This window comes from Apiospora marii (genome assembly GCF_038362585.1).
Source record: "Apiospora marii strain CBS 49790 chromosome Unknown utg000005l_segment0_segment0, whole genome shotgun sequence".
NCBI classification, from domain to species: Eukaryota; Fungi; Ascomycota; class Sordariomycetes; order Amphisphaeriales; family Apiosporaceae; genus Apiospora; species Apiospora marii.
In genome coordinates, this window is record NW_027117377.1 from 5500812 (window position 1) to 5521435 (window position 20624).

Consider the following 20624-nt stretch of genomic DNA (forward strand, 5'->3'; position numbering starts at 1 on the left):
GTAGATCTTTTGAACAAGTGCCGGCAGGCACCAACCGGCAACGCGTACGCAGGCTCGGACTGCCTTTGGTAGCCACTTTATATTTGGTAAATAGTTGGTATCCGTTGCATGCGATCGTCCATCTTGGACCGTAACGAGCGTAGTGTGGTGCATGAGTCCAGTCAGCCGTTACTCGGTGGAGAAGCAGGTTTTGGAGGCGACAGTCAAGCGCAGTTGAGCGGGGCCGGAGCAGCGTTGCTCTCATGCTCGCGGACGTCAGGGTTCTGGTCAAGGTCCGCATCGCATCGGTTCCGCCAGCCCGGCCAATCTCTCCTAACTGTCATTGGTCAGTCCCGTCTGGTTGGATTGACTCGGCCGACCCGGACAGCTGGAAAGGACAAACAAATGGTCAAAAGGGTCAAGTCGCAGTCCGAGAGCGACCATTGGGAGCTCCAGTACGGAGTGCCTCTCTACATGTAGGAATTCCATTTTCCGGTGGTGGCATTCGACGCCTAGCTTCTGGCCTGACGCTGCTCGCTAGCGCCAGGAGCGGGGTTGATCACTATCATGCTCCACTACGGCCACTACAGTCAATAATAATCCAAGTCTTCCGAGCTGCGATAAACCAACTATTTCGCAAGGAACTGAATGAGTCGGCCAGCTTGTCAATTGGCGCGCTCATAGACCGACCCCAAGACAGACTCGAGTGCAGGATTCTCGCCGGCGCTATCTAAGCGCGCGGCGGCATGAATACTTGGTTCAGTCATGTTGACATGATAATTCTGACGCTAAGGATACCGCTAGCCAGGTGGAAGGTGCCACTACCGTTTCAAAGGAGTGTGGCGATTGTATTTCATGGACCATGTGCACTGTCTGTCATCTTCTACGTCTGTGCTACGCAACGATTGTAGATAATATTTTTTTGGCGTAATCCATGCAGGTTACTGTAGTCCGCGAACCAGGCAGTCCACGCCAACAACCCCGAACGGCATTTGATTCCAGATCTTGGCACGCCACCTAGCTGCTGTTCAACACACACTGATTGGAGAAGCCACCCTAGGAGGCTTGGAATGCTCGCGAAACGGTCGGCATGGTCTGCTCACCATCTAAATTCAACTATACTTGAAGCCTATGGAGCTACTATACTATAGATTTCTTCCGAATGAAGCCTGACATCACAGCTGATGCGAAGTGAGCACCGGCGAGACCTGGGTGTAATTATATGCAGGCTTCAGCGCAGAACACTGCAATCCGAATGACCAATCCCAAGGCACTTGATGCTCCCGATCCCGTGTGATACGGAGACGAGTTCGACGTAAATGTTCTTCTGTTGTGGGCCCAAGCCTGCCAAATCCGGTGGCTAATACGCAAGTCAGCATCAGCGGAGCATGTTGATTCTAGCATTGTTCCCAGCATTGTTCCCGTTGGTGCTGCGACGATTCCACGCGAATGCTGGATCGTGAGGATGGCGCCGCAGGGGATAGTTGGGCGTGATGCAATCAAGCCGATGTCAGCCGGGGCGAGCTGCTCGTCTGCAGGGGCGTTGTGTTGCTCTCACGTCGAACTTGGATGTGGCCCGCATTGCGTGTGGGCTCCCTGAACGTGACAAGTTCCATGTTGATGGCATTCGCAAAGCATATGGTGGGAATTGACGCGAGAAAGCGGCTCTACTCTTGTGAGGCGAGCCAGGTGGGAGGAAGTATAAATATATGTATATTACGAATTCTATAGTCTAATATTACTTGATCGATATATTCCCCGTGCGGTTAGGGCTAGGCAGCCTATTAAGCGAGCGACAGTGCCACAGGGTAGCTACAGGGTAACGCCTACAGGGTAGCAGCTAAAGGCCTTGGATGTGGTGTACAGCGCGGCTGCAGGATGAGTACAGGGTAGCTCGTAGGTTTCAATGCGTTCGAGCAAGGCCGCTGGAAAGGGACACTCGCCAGGACTAACACCTCGCCAATTATCGTGGACCAAACTCCGCCCGCCCATTATGTCGCCGTCGAATCACCCCCGGCAGCCCGGGCCCTTTCCTCGGACCATGTAAGACTTTGGCCACCTCCTTGTCCGTCAGGTCGTGGCTATGCGCCAGCAGCTCGAGCGTCCGATCCGACATGGTCTGCGCCACAGCGAGCCACATGTTGCCCAGCAGCGTCACCCTTGTCCGCCCCAAAAACGCAGGCAAGACTACGCCGGCCAGCACGAACAGGTGCGCGGCGATCATGCCCGTAACCGCGAACAGCCCGGCGCGGCTCGACGGCACCGCGACCGCGGCGGCCACCGTGTACGCGGCCGCCGCCGTCGTGTTCCAGCGGTAGTCCTCGTCGAAGTGCAGCATCTGCACGAGCGCCGTCGACAGCGACTGCACGGCCAGGGCCGGGTCGTCCGCCGTGGCTAGAACGTCGAGCACGAGGCAGGCGTGCGCCTGCTGCACCTTGCGCTCGCTCTTGTCCACGAGCGTGAGGAGCTGCCGGTTCACCGACAGGGGCAGGGTCCGCGAGCGGGCGAGGGCCGCGCCCAGGCCGCCGAGGACGACGTTGTCGCGGTGACTGCTGTTGCCGGAAAGAACGTAGCGATTGTGGCAGTGGCCGTCTTGGAACGCGAGGGAGAGCACCCCGCGCTCCTCCATGGTTTGCTCGTCGGGGTACACGCCCATCTGCCCCCGGATCTGCAGGGTCGGCTCCTGGGACGCCAGCAGGGGCTTGGAGGCCGATCGCGTGTAGCCCAGCTTGGGCTCGAGGGCGGAGGAGTTGGCCGACATGGAGACCGGCTGCCCCGTCATGGGGAGGCCGTCCATGGTGAAGCAGGCCGAGATGCCGAAGACGTCGGCGCCGGACGGGCTGATCAGCTCCGTCCAGGACTTTCGGTGCTGCTGCTGCCAGCCCCGAGGCCATGCGTTGGTGGATATGTTGACCAGCGTCTTCAGATCCGCTAGGGTCTCGTCCGACTCCGTCTTGGTTTCGTTGGGCGAGAAGCTCCAGCGGACTATCACATAGCGGCCGGCCATTTCGCTGTATATGGGCTGCACATCTTCGGTCGGGGCCTTCAGCGAGATGTCCGAGTCCAGTATGCAGATAGAGGCTCCGTCCCGGTAGGGCACGGTGCATGTGAACGAAGCTTGGGTTCCGTTGGCACTGGTGCCTACTCGCAGGCCGGAGTAGGTGTCGTTGGTGAGGTCGAAATCGACCGTCCCGTGCAGCTCCGCGGTGTCGTAGTAGTCGTTGGTCGAGAAGCTAATGTGCGACAGCTTCGGGTTCAGACAGACGACGCGGGCATCCCAGGAGTTGGCTGGGCCCTCGTAGTGCCGCAGGTTCTCGCGGAACACCTGGTCAGACGATGGGATGGCCGCCCGGAACACGCGACCCGTGTCGGTGAATGTGGTGTTCCCAACTTCCGTGACGTTCCTGGCCGATCCATTGTACTCCGCAAACCTCCACCAGTTGGCGGGTGCGGAGCCGTAGCCGTAGTTGTTGCTGTCACCTCCGATTACAAACCCTCCAATGACCAGATTTTCCACCGCCTGGGGTCCGGGTATGGGGGTAGTATTGAAGTCGGACAGAAGGATAGTCGATGTTAGCTGGCTGACAATCGTCATGACTGAACTGATAACTATGGCCGCGGTACACAGTGCACCAATCAGGCGGCGCGGTCCGCCTTTTAGGACATTTGGGATCAAGAGATTGAGGGGTGAGACTTTGATGGCGCGCAGAACCGACAGCATGGGGAGATCCTCTATATTGACGCCGGCAGATTCGACAAGGATGGATGCTACCATGGAGGTGATGAGTGCCGCCTGCGCCGTGATAGCCGAGCGGATCAGAGTGGCACATATGGTGATGCTCCTGGTTGCCCAGTTCGAGAAGACGATATTGGTCCAGACACGGCCGGGGTCCTGGTGCATCCCGATCTGCCTAGCCCCATGCCAGAGGAATATAAGGAAGCAGGGCGTCCCGAGAAGGCAAATGGTACCCAAAGTCAGTACTAGCAGCCCGGTGAGACCTAGCTTGTCACGGAGAGTCCGGGTCCGGTGGTGGTCGAGCTCGGGGAGTGTCGAGCTTTCGGAGAAGACGGAACTTTCGTAAGGTGTTGAGGAGGCGGTTTCTTCGCAGAGAGTATCGTCTTGCGGGCATGCGGACTCTAAAGGTACAGTTGCGAAACCCTCTGTCTGAAAGGTCGGGGAGATATGCGAATGATCTGGCAGCGTCGACCAGTCTATGAGGGTGTCCCTATTCTTCAACAGCTGGGAAGACATGGTTATACGAAGGCTTGATGTCGCGGTTATACGATTGTACAGGGAGAGGCATAGTCATGCAGAATTAATAGAGTGATGTTGATAAACATTGACCTTATTGACGTCTTAATATACCTTCTATTCACATCAGGCTACCCAACCACATCCATTGCACGAAAGCATCAGCGCTATTGTATTCAGCCACCCAAAAGTTGTAATATTTGGTATAATGACATATGTGGGTGATTGTCTACTGCATAGTAGGCCGTTGCAGGGCGACGTTGTGAGTTTGCAATTTCTGACTTTGGGGGGGGGGGGCTAAGCCACCACTTTTAAAAGTTTGCTTCGAGACTGTCGCTCCTCATCTTTGATGGTAGGTGTACTGCGCTGGTGCTTAATTGGACCAGAGATTATGCACGCAGCTTAATTATAGGCCCCGCCTGTCAGCCTGCTCTGGAACTTACTGAGTAAACGTGGGCGTATGTAAGCTGTCAGCTGAAACCAAAGCAACCGAAAAGAGACCGACATCTGGAGAAACGCAAGGCTGTGCTATATATAGGTTGCTTACCAAAGCTCGGCGAACAGCTTGTAAGGCTGTAGGAGGATGTCGCTAGGATGCCCCGAGGCAGAAAAAGAACAAATTGCCGTCTTTAGCAAGTTGGCAAGCTCTTTGGACTAGATACACCATGGCAAGTCGGGAACAGGGGGCATGTTCGGTAGCATCAGGTCTGGCAACAAACGATTTGGCTTCTGGGTTCAGGGTCGTTATGCGCACGATCCTTGGTGGCAGAATTGCACATTCCAAGAGACACAAGATATCGGAATTTCTCATGCGACTCAAGCAGGCGAATCATTGACGGTACATACAATCGTGTTCACGTAGCTATTTGGGCAAGCGGAAGCAATGAAGGTGGCATCATACACAGCAAGCTCTGCGTTCTTTTGAGCACGCCAGCTGAGTGGTAGCGTAGAACGCAGGGAGCTGTTGCCGACCAATACGCATACATGCAGGCCTTAGCTATGGCACATCATTCACAATTAAGTAGTGTGCCACAAACCCCGCTTCAGCGCAAGGGGGCTGTAGCTAGGGGTAGCTAGGTGTTGGCTAGACCCTCGACTCTTGGAAATCAGAACCAACTGCAACTGCCTCCTCAATTGATAATGAGCTTTCGAAATCTTTCCGGTGTTGACATGTCGCCGGGCAGCAGATTCGTGCTTGATTTCTCTTGCCGGCTGTCGGCAACGTCATCATGGCCTTATCAGAGAACTTTCGCGACCGAGTGAGCAGCAATTTAGCCAGCGCCAAGCTTCTGCCTACTACAAGTGCATTGGTGAGTCGACCTGGGATTACGCAGGCATTGCGCTACATGTAGTTCATACTGACACAAAACGCTTCAACGTTCCACACAGGTCATTGCATACTGCATGGCCCAAGTGGTCTACCGACTCAAGTTCCATCCACTCTCCAAAAACCCCGGGCCAAGGCTTGCTGCTGTCACCGGCCTTTGGTGGGCGTACGTCAGGTATGCGCTGAAGGTGACGCATCAGTGCACTGCAGCTGGGCCGTTGAGGCAAACTGACCTCGGTGTCTTTAGGATTACAGGGAGATACCCATGGGTCATCGAAGATGCGCTCAGGCAGTATGGTAAGAATGTTGAAGACTCTAATCATATCTGAGTGCGAGTTACTGATATCATTCAATCAGGCGACGTTGTTCGGATTGGTCCCAATGAACTGGTGTTTCTCACACCAAAAGCAGCAAAAGGTCGGTAGTCCCTGCCATACCTGTCCCCATACACCGTCATCAATCGTTCACCAACATCACGAATTGGATGTAGACATATACCTTGCTGTAGACAAGAACTTGGAGCTGTTCGTCCAGGTCGGCTACGATGCCTTGGATACCGGCGACGGCGGTATCTCGGGGGAGACGGATCCCGTGAGGCACCGCGAAATCGCCAAGAAGCTCGCCCCCGCGTTTAGTACAAGGAACCTCAAAGCGAAAGAGGCAACTATCATCAAGCATATCGACCTCTTCATCGAGCGGATGAAGGAAGTCGGTACGCAAGGGAAAGGAGCTGACATGCAACGATGGTCAGACTGGCTGGCGTTGGATCTCTCCGCCGACATGACATACGGTCGCGAAATGGATCAAATGCGAGATCGTAAGCGGCCGCACAGCTCTCAATCGCCGAGAATATCGCTAACACACGATACAGTGAAGGACTCGGTTCTATTGAGTGGCACGCTGAAGCTGAACCTCTTCGTCACCATGAGCGAGGTCACCCGGAAGTTCCGCCTCCTGACCCCGCTGATGTACCTCACCATCCCGCCGTCCGTCTGGCCCCTGATGCCCCAGCTGATCCGGATGAACACCGAAGACGTCCAGACGCGCATCGAGCGCCGCGGCCGGACGGAGCACCTTAGACTACTTCGAGCAGCTCGTCCCCGCCGACGCGCCCGTGCCCGAGGACCGGAAGCACATCTACCACCTGGAGAACGTGGCGGCGCAGCTGCTCCTGGCTAGCTGGATGCCCCTGGCCGACCAGTTCTACTCGCTGATCTTCTTCCTCCTCGGGGCGCCCGATGCGCACGCGGCTTTGGTGCAGGAAGTGAGGTCCGCATTTGCGACTCCCGACGCGATCACTACGGATAGTGCCGCGACTCTGAAGTACCTGCAGGCCTGCCAGCGGGAGAGTCTCCGCCTCCACCAGGCGACAGTCGACGGCTTGCCGCGCGTGAGTCCCGGTGCGGTGGTGGATGGCCAATACATCCCCAAAGGGGTAAGTGTATCCCTGCCCCTTTTGCCGTACGCGGACAACCCGCTTGAGTTATGTGGCGACTCCCCGAACGATTAGTTGATAATTCGCTTTAGCGCACTGATGCTGATATTGAATCAACTAGGTTATCTGTCAAATCAGCTACATCGCCGCGGCCAGGAGCTCGAGGTACTTTTCGGACCCACTCCAGTTCCATCCGGAAAGGTGGCTGCCGGCCGACCATTCCCGGTTCGACCCAGCGTACAAGGATGACAACCTCGCGGCCTCCAAGCCGTTCAGTCAGGGTCCCCGAGGCTGCCCGGGCGGTGCCATCGCCATGACGGTGATCCGCCTGTTCATCGCCAAGACCTTGTGGCATTTCGACCTCGAGGCGGCTCCCGGCTACGAGGACTTGTCGTTCGAGAAGGATTTCAAGTGGTTAACATTTTGGGAACGGCCCCCTTTTTGGGTCAGATTTAGCCCTGCCCAAGCGCCGGCAATTGCCGAGAAGTAGGGACTTGGCGCAGGATAGAAGGAAATAGTGGGGAGAAAGAAACAGTGGAGATCCGAAAAGGGGTTAGAGTTGACCCCTGAAAAAGTCACCGCGATTTCGCACATGTTCCACCACGTAGACACGATCTTTCAAATCGTAAGCAGAAAGTGGAAAGAACAATCGTATCTGACCTAAGTAACATGAAAACCGATACCCACAATCCCCTAAGTCCAGATAAGATACCCTGACCTATTTCCCCACGTAAATCCATCATCCATATGCCGGCGTCACCGACCACGACTCGGCAGTAAACTTCAAGCTCTGCGATACCCTCAACGCTTCCGGGTCGACGTAGATTTTGAGGCCCATGCTGTCCTGGCCAAGGTAGTAGACTCGGAATATTACGTAAATAGTACTTTTGTTTCCGGCGGCGACGGAATTTTCTTGCATCTAGGGGATCGATAGTCAGTCAGCATTGCTATTCCCGCCCCTCCATATGGTTCTCCTTCACCGATGGAAACTGCTTACCCTTCTGTACTGTGCCTTGCTCATGTAGAATGGCGTGTCGCAATTCGAGGTGGTCGTCTTCACCTCCAAGAAGTACTGCGGTCGTTTTCCAGCCCATTCCTGCTGGTCCAGAAAGCCGCGGTCGATCAGGCAATCCGTCAATGCGCCCTCGGTGTCGCTGTATACCAGGTCGGACGTCTCCCTCCCCAGCCAGGGGGGCATCGCGCGGTACTCCGGGTGCACGGTCACGTAGCGGCGGATGGTGCTCTGCCAGTTGGATCGGGAGAAGCCGGGCAGGATGCGCGGCTCGGTCAAATTGGCCAGGAGCTCAAACACCTGTGGCCATATTATACGTTAGCCGTAAACAATTCAGTGGTAAGAAGGGGCGTGGCGGTTGTACGTACATAGAGCTCGCCTGCCGCTCCGACCTTGCAGTCGCGTTCCATCTGGGGTAAGGAGCCCAAACCCCAATTCGACGCATCTGAAGCACCAGGAATCCTGGCCTGTAGCAGCCTCATGTTGAAAACTCCGCGGGTTGGTATGTCGTTCCGCCTTCCCAGCCCAATTACCTTGTCTAAAAGGGCTACATAGCCTTGATTCGCCACTGCATCCAGTGCTGGGGTCGCACGACTTGGGGTCGCAGGGATCGCAGGGGTCGCGGGAGGCGAGATGGACAAACGCCTCCTAGGGACATCCTCACGACGTTCTGATGGCGAGGGCAGCGCGCTTCTCCTCGGGGCTTCCGCTGCCTCCCGTGCCGGTGAGATTTCTGCATTGGATGTGATAGGAGTCTCAAGGGCAGTGTCGCTGTCAGTTCGATCGGAGCTTTCTTTCGTGACTTCCACTGGCGTTGTCGGAGACTCAGGCGCTGGTACCGCGTCTTCGTCAGTGGTCTCGATATCAATCATGGATATGCCGTTGTCGTCCAGGGCCCGGTCCAGCCGCGAGCGCGGGGCCAGCAGAACGTCTCGGGTGGCCGACGCCCCGTCCTTGGCCATAGCCGCACTATGCCCTGATATGTGCGTCACTGGATGTTCCATCATCCATTCGAACAGCCTTCGCGAGAGGACATTGGTGAATATGTACTCCTGGTCATCTTTGCTTTGCGGCACGTAGACCTTGAGGCATCCACGGCTCTCGTCGATATGCAGAGTCTGTATTTTGCCCGCCACCGTGTGCGGAACATTGTCTTGGGTAAGAACCAGATCCGACGAGATACCATTCGTCTCATAGATCTCGGCAGTCTTCAGCATCTCATAGAAGAGGTGTTGGCCGTTCTGGCCCTGCGCGCGGGGACTGTTGAAATGATTCGCTATTCTGCGATCGGAAATGGTCAGCACGGTCGACGCATTGCAATGAGTGGTTAACAACTAACCTCAGAATGGCATGGGCACGGTTGCGAATTTGGCGATCCGGGTTCGAAGTCGGTCTGGCCACATCACCGTGGAAAGAGGTCACCTCGCGCACGCACTTTGAGAGGTACCTGAGCTCGAGACCTGCCCAGTCCAAGAAGGGCCGGAGCCGCACCACCTCTTCCAAGCTGAAGTCCAAAAACCGCACTTTGGACTGGAACGCTGACCTGAGCGATTCCCGGTCGGCTATGAAGAACTCGGTGGCGGTGGAATACGGCCTGACGGTCCCAGTCGGATTCCTGACCGGGAATATGCGACCCGACACCACATCGTCAGGGCTTGGGGGTTGCAACGACCCGGGAAGCAAGGAATTCACCGTCCAGATTGACTCGTTGACCTCTTTCCGGGTGGCGTCTGGCTTGCTTGCAATTTCTTTCAACTCATCGACCGCCATCTGGAGGTCCACCTGCTTGACTCCAAGAATGTTCACGAACAGGTCCTCAAACTTGCCGTATTCGTCATTCAGCGAAACTCTTCCCCGGAGCCTCGCTGCGCTAGACCAGACGCACTGGGAAGTCGTGTACCACGACGAGTCATCATCAAGGGGGACGTAGATGAGTGCATCGGCCTCAAAGGCACGTCTAAATCTCCAGTCAGTGGCTGATAAAACGGTCGTTTGGTTAGGTGTTTATACTTACCGCACTTCATCCATGGTTAAGCCAATGATTCGCGACTTCATGGACTGCAACCCAGCATAGATACCGCTGATGGTGTCAATGTCGTGTGAATCCAATACCTTGAGGACCCTTAATTCATGGACCAAGATCGTTGGGTCGCAATTTCCGATTCCCAAAACATCCGTGAAAAAGCTGGACAGGTGTCTGAAATTGGCAAAGCCTTTGTCTGCCTTGTAAAGACATTCCAGAGCGTACTTGGACTCCAACTTTTGAGGTGCCTTCCAGACGCACTCGCTTGGAGACTCCCATGAGCAATATCTAGGGCTTAGCGGGACATATACGGACATATTCTCATCAAAGAAATTCCTGTCCATGTCAGAGTTTGCGGTCAGGTGTGGTGGTTATCAAGGACCTACCGAATATGGGCGGTTGTGTCTGCCTGGCTCTTCGTCCCCGCCTTTGCCCCGCGATGCTCTATTGAGATGTGCTCATAAAGCTCGAATATCCTAACTTTCTCCGAAAGACTCATGTTATGAACCTCGATTGCCTCCGCGAAGTACTTGAGCATGTCCAAAGCGAAGTCGATGTCAGAAGAGGGTGTACCAGCACCCACTTTTCTCAGCAAGCTCGCCCACTGTAGCGGAATGACCCCGAATGGTTCGTTCTTGTCGATCCAGAGCCATGGGAAGAAGGCACCCGGAGGAAGAAATCGATCGACGCGGCCTTTGAGGGTTTCGGTAGGGAAGTATGCGGATTTGAACGGCACCAAATCAGTCTCTCCATCTTCACCACATAGGACCTCAATGTCCTTGAGGTATTGTACCGAGTCGGCTGCCCTGTCTTGCGCCCACGAGCAAAAGCAGTTCAGGAAGCGCTCTGGTCTATAGCGCTGCAAGTACTCTCCGTCTGCGTTCAGTCTATTTTCACCCATGGATACTTTCCCTTCGACTCCCAGTTCTTCATAGAACCACTGGAGCCATGTCAAGTCTTGGCCTGGAGGGGTTGCAGGACTGTCTTGGAAGTATTCGGTATGCAAAAAACAGGGGGTATCATGACCAGGTGCACCATCACCTAGTAACACTCGACGTCAGTATTACTCTTACCGGAGTAAACACATTGTCTCAAGAAAAAAAAAAAAAAATACTAGGGACGGATAGATCAAGCGGTGCATCTACCCCCGTCCCACAGGCTAAAAGACATGTAGGGCGCCACCGCTGAACCTGGGAGGGATAGCTGCTTCGGTAAAAGGAAAAAAACTGAATGGAAACCGGAAATCTCTTACCTGGTCCAGATCCTGGCTGGGTTGGCTGGAAAAGTTGCCAGGGCCCGTATGCATCATCATTCTTGACGTATACAGTTGTGAGAGACGGTCTTTGAAGTGCTCCTCTATGGTCGAATACAGCCAGACTGAAATAGTCTGAGCTTTCGAAATCATTTGCCAAATGGTGGGAAAGATAGAGAAACTCGAGTTGGGCCTTGGAGACAGAGATCGATGCAACAGGGTGTCGGTTGGCGGGCTGATACTCCAGCAGGAGTCTCTTGCGGACAAAGTTTGTGGCGGCTTCTGTGACCCCCAAATCCTTGAAAAGAACCTTTCTATGATGGTTCGTCGTGCGTTTCGAGATCAGACGCAGCCCAGTACCTGGGGGTATCTCCAACGCCTCTGTGTGGGCGAAGAACACAGGACCCGACAACACGGACACCCAACTACCATCATCCAGCGGAAGTAGATTCAGTTTCCGAAGATCCGTTCTTGCGTCTACGTTCTTTAGATCGACAAGGTAATGCAGTAATTTGGCAGTTCTTTCATGCCAGTCCTCTGTTGTTCCGGGCGAATACATTCGAGAAAGTGAGCCTCGAACCAGGTCTGTTCGAAGCAACCGCAAGATTTCGTTGACTGTGACCGCTGCTAGGCCATATGGGTTAAGCAAAGCCGTGTCACTTCTGGCATAGTCAGACGAAAGAAAACGGTTTGCTAAAACATCTTCAAATAGTGGGTTTCCTTCCCCGTCCATGAGTAGATCGGTCAAGGGGAACATGTAATTGATGAGATATCGTTGGTTGGGTCGTAATCGGCCGAATAGTAAGGGTGTCTTGCTGATTCGGTCGGCGATTTTGTTCACCAGAGAGGACCACAGCGGGCCCCAGGTCTTGTTCTCTTTGTCTGGCAAGTATCGCATCCATTGGTATTTAAGGGCGTTATGTTCGCAGAACTGGAGAACCGCCTGGATGAAAGCATCGGCAATTCCGTCCAAGAGACTCGAGTTCCGTAGCGAATCCCTGACGATGTCTTGCCGAGCAGCATCAGTGACAAAGTCAGCCTGTATCAAGAAGTGGAATCCAGCTGGCCTCACTGGAAGAAAGACAAACACATCCTGGGGCTTAATAATGGGTTCGGATCTTTTTGAAAGAGGAAAGGCCAGAACGATCTGAGACTTGGAGTAGGCGTGTGAAGCTTCTTCGCTTGCGGAGTAACACCTGTTGTCGTTCCTGGCGAGGTTCGTCGCCTCGTGGGTCGTAACATGAAAGTGTTTGGCCTTGGTATTTACCGTGCCCCCTCTGGATTTGCTCCGTCTCAGTACCGCACGGTCAGGCTTCGGCTTCTCAACAGAGTATTCAGCCGATGACGTCTGTTCCCCCATATCGTTGTGGAAGGCGACCTTGATCCTTCGCAGGTTCTTCATGAACAACAAGAACGTCTCCTGTAGCTCCTCGAATTGTTCCTCGATGGTTTGGCGTGTCTTTGCCATCATAGCCTCATCCCCAGTCTCGTGGAGATAGAGCGTAATTCTCGTTAGAGCCGATGACGGCAACTCTTCCCCTCCATCCTCCCATATGGGCGATATCATGCCCATTCCAGACCCGCCAGGCTTGTGCGTGAAGGAGAAGGAGAAAGCACCGGACTGGATATGGACTTTCCATGCTGCCATGAAAACCGACTTGAACCCGATCCCCTTCTCGCCTATGTAGCCCTGTGCGCCCTTCTTGGAGCTCTGGCCGACGGAGCAGATGGCCGACAGGTTCTCATGAGTAAACCCGTCTTCGTTGCACTCGACCACGATGCGACGGGGATGGACTTGAAACGAAACGAAAGGCTCGGCTCCCCGACTGTTGGCGTTGCGGTAGCTGTTGTCGTCGGCATTCTGCAGCAGTTCGAACACGAAGCGCGCCTTGCTCGTGTATAGGTTCTTGGACAGACTGTAATATGGCAATATGAGTGACTTGACTGTCGTGCTGGCATAAGGATTGGGGTGACGAACGCAATTACGCTTGAACCAATCATGAGGTCCTTCTTGAGGAAAGCTTCCTGTATCTCGCGACGTAGTTCTGGTTTGAGGTCTCGGAGCTTCTCGTCGCTCAGATGGCCATGTTCTTTGGTGATCTTCTCCACAAGGGCTCTCGCATTGGCGCGATCTCTCGGAACGGCCATCGTCCCGAATAGAGACGTTGACATTGCTGCGATTTGATGTACCGGCAGCAGAACTCTCCAGGTTTAATGTCGATGATGGTTGCTCTTAGGGTGGTCAACTACTATTAATGGACCAAGTGTGAGGAGTGTGGGGATGGGAGTGCGGAGTGCACTATAGGGGGATACGCTAGCTGGGAACACGATGCTTCTTGTTCTTAATCATGCAGCTGGGCGGTTGTGAGTTGGGTCGGGAGAGCGGTTGCAGTAGCCCCTTTTTGGGGGTGACCTGCTGGGTGGCCTCCTTCGAAACCAATCGTCCTAAGCGCGTGCACAGCCAGTATGCTGGGTGATAGTATCAGTACAGGGGGGGTTATTGGTAGAGTGTTTGGGCCTTGCTATGGGTTGGGGCTAAGAACTTGGCCATGGATGCACTGTAACCACACCACAATGTGCTTCGATCACAGCTCACATGGCGCTCTATTCTGCGCACCCGCCTCTTTCAGAACGGATGTTCAAAATTGCGATAGCGAAAAGGTCAGGGAAAAGCAAACCAAATCAAATACGGGCAACGTGCTTCCGGGATCGTAGCTCAGCCTTCCGCGCTGAAGTCTGAATAGTGAAATGAGACGAGGTACAGCTAAGTGTCAATTGACCATTGATGGTAGTTGACTTGATGCACTTCGCTAAGCAAAGCCGGCTCGGGCGCGTAAAAGAGTATCCTTCGGGTCGGCCCATCTGTACGTTACCCCCGCATTGCGAGGCGTAGTTACCAGTCTCGCCCAATCGGATGTGTACAACATGCTTGGGGCGTGTCCTTTGTTGGTTCGAGAAATCAGCCACCTTGTATCAAGCAGGGTTTTTGGCAGGGCTTCTGGCAGGCTGGCGGGGTCTGGTAAACCAGAGGATGTAACTTTTGGACCAATCACAGTGGATGGAGCGTCGTAACACAAATTGCGCAGGGGTTATCCGATACTGCCAGCGTCCAGATTCCCAGGAGAATATGCAGCCCCGAAACTGTGTTGAAGATGAAGCTGGAACAATGTACAGCTTGAAGTACCTCGGCTATACTGCAGAGTTCAGTTTTGGTAGCAGCGCTGGTCGCGTTGGATTTCATAGGATCGCACTAAAGCTTACGGAGCTGGCCCGGAATGTTTCGACTGCGCAGTCTGACACTTGGCAGTCCGTAGCGAGCGACAGCGATAGGTATCGGAGAGGAAACAAGTCGGTTGCCGCCATGTGGTGTGGGTAGAGCCGCGTTTGGGGCATTTCTTTCTTTTCTTCTTCTTTTGTGTCGGTTCGATGTCGAGTTATGAGCCGAAAAGCACTTGAGAGGATGAGACGAGTCAAGTACGTATTTGCCGCCCCCCATCACGGATGCAAAGTGGCAGGGCGAGTTAGCATTTCATTTTGAAACACAATCGTGAGCCGTGGTCATGACTTGCTGGTAGATGGGTACATTCATAGTAATAGTTTATTACCTCTTGGTGTCTTCGACTACAAGATGGTGTCAATGTCACAGGCATCGCGTGCCCTCTAAGACCCCATGTTTTGGGCTACCCTTCTCCTTCCGACACCCTCGACACGGGGCCTCAGACGATGGTATATTGAAGCACCAGGTACTCAGACACGGGGCCGTCTTGTCCGTTGGGGTTAGCATTTACTTGCGATATCCCGAATTGGTTCTCATTCCAAACAGCCATCGCCAAGAACTGGATAGGGCCGTTAGGCTGGACGCAGAGCACCTGGCCCGTCTGGCCCTGCTGCTGGATGCCGCCCTTCAGCTGGCAGGTGAGGGCCTGCCCCTGCTGCTGGCCGTAGATGGTGTGGTCATTGATGTAGACCAGGCTGGGCCCGCCGTTGGGCCCGCCGTTGCTGCCGCCGCCGTTGTAGATCTGCTTGGGTCGGTACCAGGTCAGGTTGCCCCAGTCCGTGGCGGGGATCAGCACTTGGAAGCCGCCGTTGTTGGTGGCCGGGTCCAGGCTCCACACGTCAGCGGCACTCATCTGGTCAGTAAAATGGATGCGGCGGCCGCCATCGGTAGCGGCCTGGAATGATTGCAGCCACTGACCGGTGACGACGTCCCCGTTGTTGCCGCCGCCTTGGGCATTAGAGTCCTTGAAAACTTGGATCTTGAAGGTGGGGGTGGGAGTCACGCTGGTGAGGGTCGTGGAAGTGGAAGTGGTGGTCGTGCGAGTCGTGGAAGTGGTGGTCGTGAGAGTTGTAGAAGTCGTGGTCGTAAGCGTCGTCGAAGTGGCGGTCGTGAGCGTCGTCGAAGTGGTGGTCTATTGTGGAAGAAATCAGTATGAACGCCAAGTAATAAGGACTTTTATCCAGTATTATCTTACCTGGGTTTGGGTAGTGGAGGTGATGGTGGTGGCCGTGGTCGATGTCGTGGCAGTAGTGTCGCTGTAGAGGGTCCCTGTAGACGTCTGTGTCCCCGTGGCGACTTGGGAGCAGGCTGCTGAGATAGAGGCGGCCTCCCATCCGGCGATGGAGGAGGGGGTGGCCACCGGAGTAGCATGCACAGCAGCTAGTGGTCGGGCCTGGATGCCATTATCATGTAGAGCTGCAAGTTTGGCCTGGTTGTAGGGGTAAGTGGTCTGCGTGGTAGTGGTGGTGGTGGCGGTCGAGATGGTGGCCACGGCGGTGGTCGAGGAGGTGGCCACGGCGGTAGACACGGAGGTGGCCACGGCGGTAGTTACGGAGGTCGCCACGGCAGTAGTCAGGGTGGTGGTGGCGGCGGTAGATGTTTGCGTGGCCGTGGCTGTCGCGCTGTGGAGGACTGTGGTCGTGGTCTGGGTCGACACGACGGGGGGCGTGTACTGGTTGTAGCTGGTGCAGAAGTCGGCCCCTGCTGTCTTCAGATACGCGATGTCGCTGGGGCAGATGGGTAGGCCCGGGGACGAGGTGTTGGTGTAGGTGTAGCTCTCTCCGAAGGTATATACGTCCCCGCCAGGGTAAGGCTGAGCAACGGTTTCAGTAGCATAGTTTTGCATGCCCGGGGCCCAGGTCTGGGAGTAGAGTGCGCAATATTGACCTCTGGTGTTCCCGTTCTGGGCGAGGATATAGGTGTTGAATGATTTGCATAGCAGTGGGCTTGCCCCGTTGGCTGGAGGGTTTTTGGTGCTTTGGTCGTTCGTGGCCTGACATTTGGTGGCACAAAGATTTGGATCGAAGTAGCTGGTAGTGAATAGTTCTGCACCCACCACTGTACGGGACTGCGGTAAGTAATATGTCGAGACGGTTGCGGTATAATAGCCGGCTAAAGGGGGAAGGCCTACAGGTGTTGTTCCCGTTGCAGTCAGTCGGGTTGCTGATGATGGCATTATCGAGAAAAGCCCCCGTAAAGCCATTCACGGCGGGAGGTGCGGTTCGCTGGTAGCCGTTGCTGCCAGCCATGACGACGTGGAAATCAGCTCGCCATTGACCCTGGATCATGATTTTCAGTTTCTGCCTGGTTTCCAAATAGCCAAATGATGATTGATTACCGGTTGTTGGCATTCTGCGCAGAAAGATATCCGCCCCACAAGACGCATTTGATTACATTCGTAGATGGGGGGTTATTGCATCCCTGTCCGGGATCTGTTGTATGTTGTTAGCCTGGGTATCAGTTAAGTACATAGGCTGCCTGGGCGAGCGACTGACCAACTGTCGGAGATCGCTCAAAATATATGTTGAAGGACGAGCAGCCTTGTGTGATGTTACACTGTTGGGCACACTGGTTGGTATCGTAGCTCTGTCGGGCGATGTTTGTCAGTTCTTCTGGCCTCACTATTAAGTAGAAGAGAAACGGGACTCCCACCGTTAGGGTAATAAACCCCATGTATCCGTACGCGCTGTTGCTAGCCTGCAGGTTTTGGAACTGCCGGGCGTGGCCATTTGGAAGTAGGGCCCCGGTTGCGGCGGACGAAAGAGCGGGCGATTGGAGGAAGGCAGTGTCAGTGTCTGGGGAAGGAACTGGGCCAAACCCCGGAGCGAGTACGTCACAAGCTCCAAAGGCCTCCAAACCTTCCCCATCTCCTTCTTGCCCAATATCGGTCAAAGCTTGATTCAACAGGTTGATTGGCTTCTTGGCTTTCTCGTAGTCGGCCGTGAGGTTCCACTTCCAGGTATGTGCTGCTATACCGATGGGAATGTGGATGTTGGGAGGGTATGGACTGTTTTTAATAAGCGTCCAGTCAAGTACTGGACGAGCCCCCGCCACAAGAGCGGGCAGGAGGAAGTACGCGACTGCAGACTTCATTATACTGAAATCTCGAATGCTGTATCGAAGTATGCGAGAAACTGTCTCTGCCGGATATCCAGTCTTATATTCAACTGGCCGGGCAGTCGGCTGTTTGCCGGTGGATCATAGTTGGTTTGTCCTTCAATATTGTCGGATCTTGCGAACTACTGCTTTGGTTCACGAGCCGTAGCAAAATCAATGGCGTCTACTTGCTTCCAGTCCCACCGTGACCTTGAGAACCACCATGGCTCTCTTGCCGAGGTGCTGTAGGAGGCTTGCACCACATCCATATCCTATGGCTAGTCTCCGTCCATCATGGTCCTTAAGCTTGGCCTGCATGCAAGGCGTGAAGGTCAGTTATGACAATCCAGAAAACTTACAGTCTCAGGGGGACTCCAGGTCTTGAAACACCATGGCTCTCTTACGGAGGGTTGCCCCAGAACACCTATCCGGCTACTATCCATCCATCATGGTCCTCAACGAGCTGGAGATGGAGTGATAAATGGAGTTAGGTTCGATTCCTAACAACGCTAGTGGTTCTTTTACTTCGGCTCCATCTTACAGCTAGGTGTCAATTGACCTTGATGGTGGTTGACTCGATGCACTTCGCTTAAAGAAGCCGGCCCTCGGGCGCGTAAAAGGGAACCTTCGGGTCGGCCAACCTGTACGTTACCCCCGGATTGCAAGGCGTCGCCCAATCGGATATGTACAGCATGTTTGGGGCATGTCGGCTTTCCGTTTCCCCAAAGCACAAGCCCCTTTGTTGGTTCGAAGACTCGGGACTTCGCTGGCGAGATAGGCAACGCTGCAGGCGCACGGAAACATCCGGAATCTGGACAAAATGGCAGGAAAGATCCAATATATCATTCAACAAAGCTTTGCTGTGTCGTTTGGTGCCTGGCCTGGCCTAGATCTTGAAACGCGATGGCCACAAGGTACGAAGATTGATGAATAGCTACAAGCAAAGTGGAAGCTCTAGATTAATGCGAGAAGTACCCCGACCCCGGCACCGGCGCCCGATCCAGCTTAAAGTACCCCGGCTGAAGCCTCTGAAAGACGCCCGCGGGGTCGTACCGGGCCGCCACCGCCTTTAGCCGCGCCTTGTTCTCCGCCCCGTAGCTGCTGATGACGTCCTGGAACATGCTGGCGTAGTTCATGTAGACGTAGACGTTGGCGGCGCCGTGCGCGACCGACGCGGCCTTGATCCGGTTCAAGATCTGGGAGAAGACGCCGTAGACGGCCGCGTCATCCTCCTGGCGATCCCACCAGGCCGCCACCTGCATCACGTAGACGGGCCGGTCGGCCGCCAACGCGTCCTCGAGGCCCAGCGGGTTGCCGCCGTTCTTCTGCATCTTGGCCAGGATGGGCAGCGTGAAGGCCTGGCAGGCCAGGACGGGCAGGAGGTTGCTCACGCCGTCCAGCGCGCCGATCTCCTCGTAGAAGATGTCCTTGGCGGCGATGAGCACGTCGGCCGAGGCCAGGAGGCTGAGGCCGTAGTATATCTCGCGCAGGCCGTCGGGGTTCATGGCCTGGAGCTCGGCGGTGTAGTTGAACAAGACGCGGTTCTGGCGGGTGTCCGAGACGACCGGCACGTCCTTGAAGGCCTCCCAGGCGGGCGAATTGTGGCCGTCGGGCTCGGCGTAGTACTGCTCGATCGAGGCGATCTTGGTGCCATTCTGGGCGGCCATGGCTAACCACATGCCCGCTCGGTGGTCCTTGCTGGCGATGTTGTCGACGGTGGCGGAGAAGGCCTTGCACACCTCGTCGAAGGAGGACTCTTCGTAGACCAGATTGCCTCCCCACATCCGACCCCCCGGCAAGGGGATGGTTTCCAGGTGGAAGCTGACCACGATACCGAAGTTGTTTCCTCCACCACGAAGTGCCCAATACAGATCCGGATTCTCTTTTTGGCTCGCCGTCACGATGTTACCCTGAGCGTCAACGACCTGTCTGGTAGTGAGCGATTGCACCAAGAACGGGTGCTCAACAAGGGAACGTCATCTTACATCGTAAGCAACTACATTATCGCAGGCCAGCCCATACAAGCTCGAAAAGAACGAGATGCCGCCTGATGAATGTCAAGAGTCAGCATGCCAGCGTCGTTGCCATCGGGTAATCAGTTCCAATTGAGCTTACCCCCTGTGGTGAGCCCGCCGACACCAATGTTCTCAATCCGTCCTCCAATGACTGCGACATCGTCCTTCTGGAGGGCCGAGTAAACGCTACCCCATGTGTTGCCAGGTTGCACTGAGGCGACCTTCTTGTCGGTAGATAAGGCAACGCCTTTGAGGTTCTGGAACGACACGGTAATGCCGCCCTCAATGCTGGATGCGCCGGCGAAAGCCGCGTGGCCACCACTCCTCACAGCGAAGGGGCACTGGGCGAGGCGGGACAGCAGAACCAAAACCGACACATCCTCAGGAGTAGACGGCTTGAAGATGCAGTAGGGATGCACGTCGGACTGGAGAGCAGACCAGTAGGTGCCCAAGTAGCTGGTGTACGTTGCCTCGTCGGGACGGTCAACCGAGTCTGCCCCGAAGTGCTTCTCCAGTGACTTGCACTTCAAGCAAATAAGATCACGGTGTTAGCCAAGAAGAAAAAGAAGAGGAACGGCAGGACGGTGAGTGGGATGAGAATCGCAACTTACAGCGATCTCGCAAGCGCGGTTGGAAGAAGTAGACGCCAGAGAGGCTAGGTCTCTGTACTGGCCGACCTGGAAGCCATGGTTTTGCAGAGCAGTGACAGCGTCAAACTCGGTATGCTCAAGGGGCTTGCTCGTGGCAAAAGCCGATATGCAGGCCAGAAGCGCCAACAGTCGGGTAGACAGGCGCAGCATATTGGCTAGCAATCGTCCTTACTAGGTGGTAAACCGGTAAGCGTACACAACCTTGTGAGGCCAGGCAGATGAGACGCGGGTCTATCTATAGTCGAGAGAAAACCTTCCGAGAAGACCCTCCGAGAGGTTACATGGTACGGAGAGCTGGGTCTGGAT

General features: G+C 55.0%; 6 protein-coding genes across 6 annotated transcripts; 1 reads left to right on the top strand and 5 right to left on the bottom strand.

Annotated features, from left to right (window-relative positions):
* Positions 1-1210: 1210 nt before the first annotated feature.
* On the bottom strand, positions 1211-4231 carry PG985_009615 (uncharacterized protein; the record flags this gene model as incomplete). Its single annotated transcript, XM_066829383.1, has 2 exons — positions 1211-1339; positions 2030-4231. The coding sequence occupies 2 exons, from the start codon at positions 4229-4231 to the stop codon at positions 1211-1213; spliced, it is 2331 nt and encodes a 776-aa protein (XP_066684295.1).
* A 1229-nt stretch (positions 4232-5460) lies between these two features.
* PG985_009616 (uncharacterized protein) lies at positions 5461-7483 on the top strand (the record flags this gene model as incomplete). Its single annotated transcript, XM_066829384.1, has 7 exons — positions 5461-5541; positions 5621-5855; positions 5916-5975; positions 6049-6375; positions 6430-6544; positions 6600-6993; positions 7115-7483. 7 exons carry the CDS (start codon positions 5461-5463, stop codon positions 7481-7483), a joined length of 1581 nt encoding a protein of 526 aa, XP_066684296.1.
* Positions 7484-7732: 249 nt separating this feature from the next.
* Positions 7733-13452, bottom strand: PG985_009617 (uncharacterized protein; the record flags this gene model as incomplete). Its single annotated transcript, XM_066829385.1, has 8 exons — positions 7733-7912; positions 7991-8305; positions 8374-9265; positions 9345-9962; positions 10020-10364; positions 10415-11069; positions 11281-13196; positions 13259-13452. The coding sequence occupies 8 exons, from the start codon at positions 13450-13452 to the stop codon at positions 7733-7735; spliced, it is 5115 nt and encodes a 1704-aa protein (XP_066684297.1).
* A 1544-nt stretch (positions 13453-14996) lies between these two features.
* PG985_009618 (carbohydrate-binding-like protein) lies at positions 14997-16806 on the bottom strand (the record flags this gene model as incomplete). Its single annotated transcript, XM_066829386.1, has 3 exons — positions 14997-15689; positions 15753-16615; positions 16689-16806. The coding sequence occupies 3 exons, from the start codon at positions 16804-16806 to the stop codon at positions 14997-14999; spliced, it is 1674 nt and encodes a 557-aa protein (XP_066684298.1).
* Positions 16807-16891: 85 nt separating this feature from the next.
* PG985_009619 (uncharacterized protein) lies at positions 16892-17650 on the bottom strand (the record flags this gene model as incomplete). The annotated part of the gene is made up of 2 exons (XM_066829387.1): positions 16892-16978; positions 17027-17650. 2 exons carry the CDS (start codon positions 17648-17650, stop codon positions 16892-16894), a joined length of 711 nt encoding a protein of 236 aa, XP_066684299.1.
* A 177-nt stretch (positions 17651-17827) lies between these two features.
* On the bottom strand, positions 17828-20468 carry PG985_009620 (FAD binding domain-containing protein; the record flags this gene model as incomplete). The annotated part of the gene is made up of 4 exons (XM_066829388.1): positions 17828-17896; positions 18871-19322; positions 19769-20192; positions 20280-20468. The coding sequence occupies 4 exons, from the start codon at positions 20466-20468 to the stop codon at positions 17828-17830; spliced, it is 1134 nt and encodes a 377-aa protein (XP_066684300.1).
* Between the last annotated feature and the right edge of the window lie 156 nt (positions 20469-20624).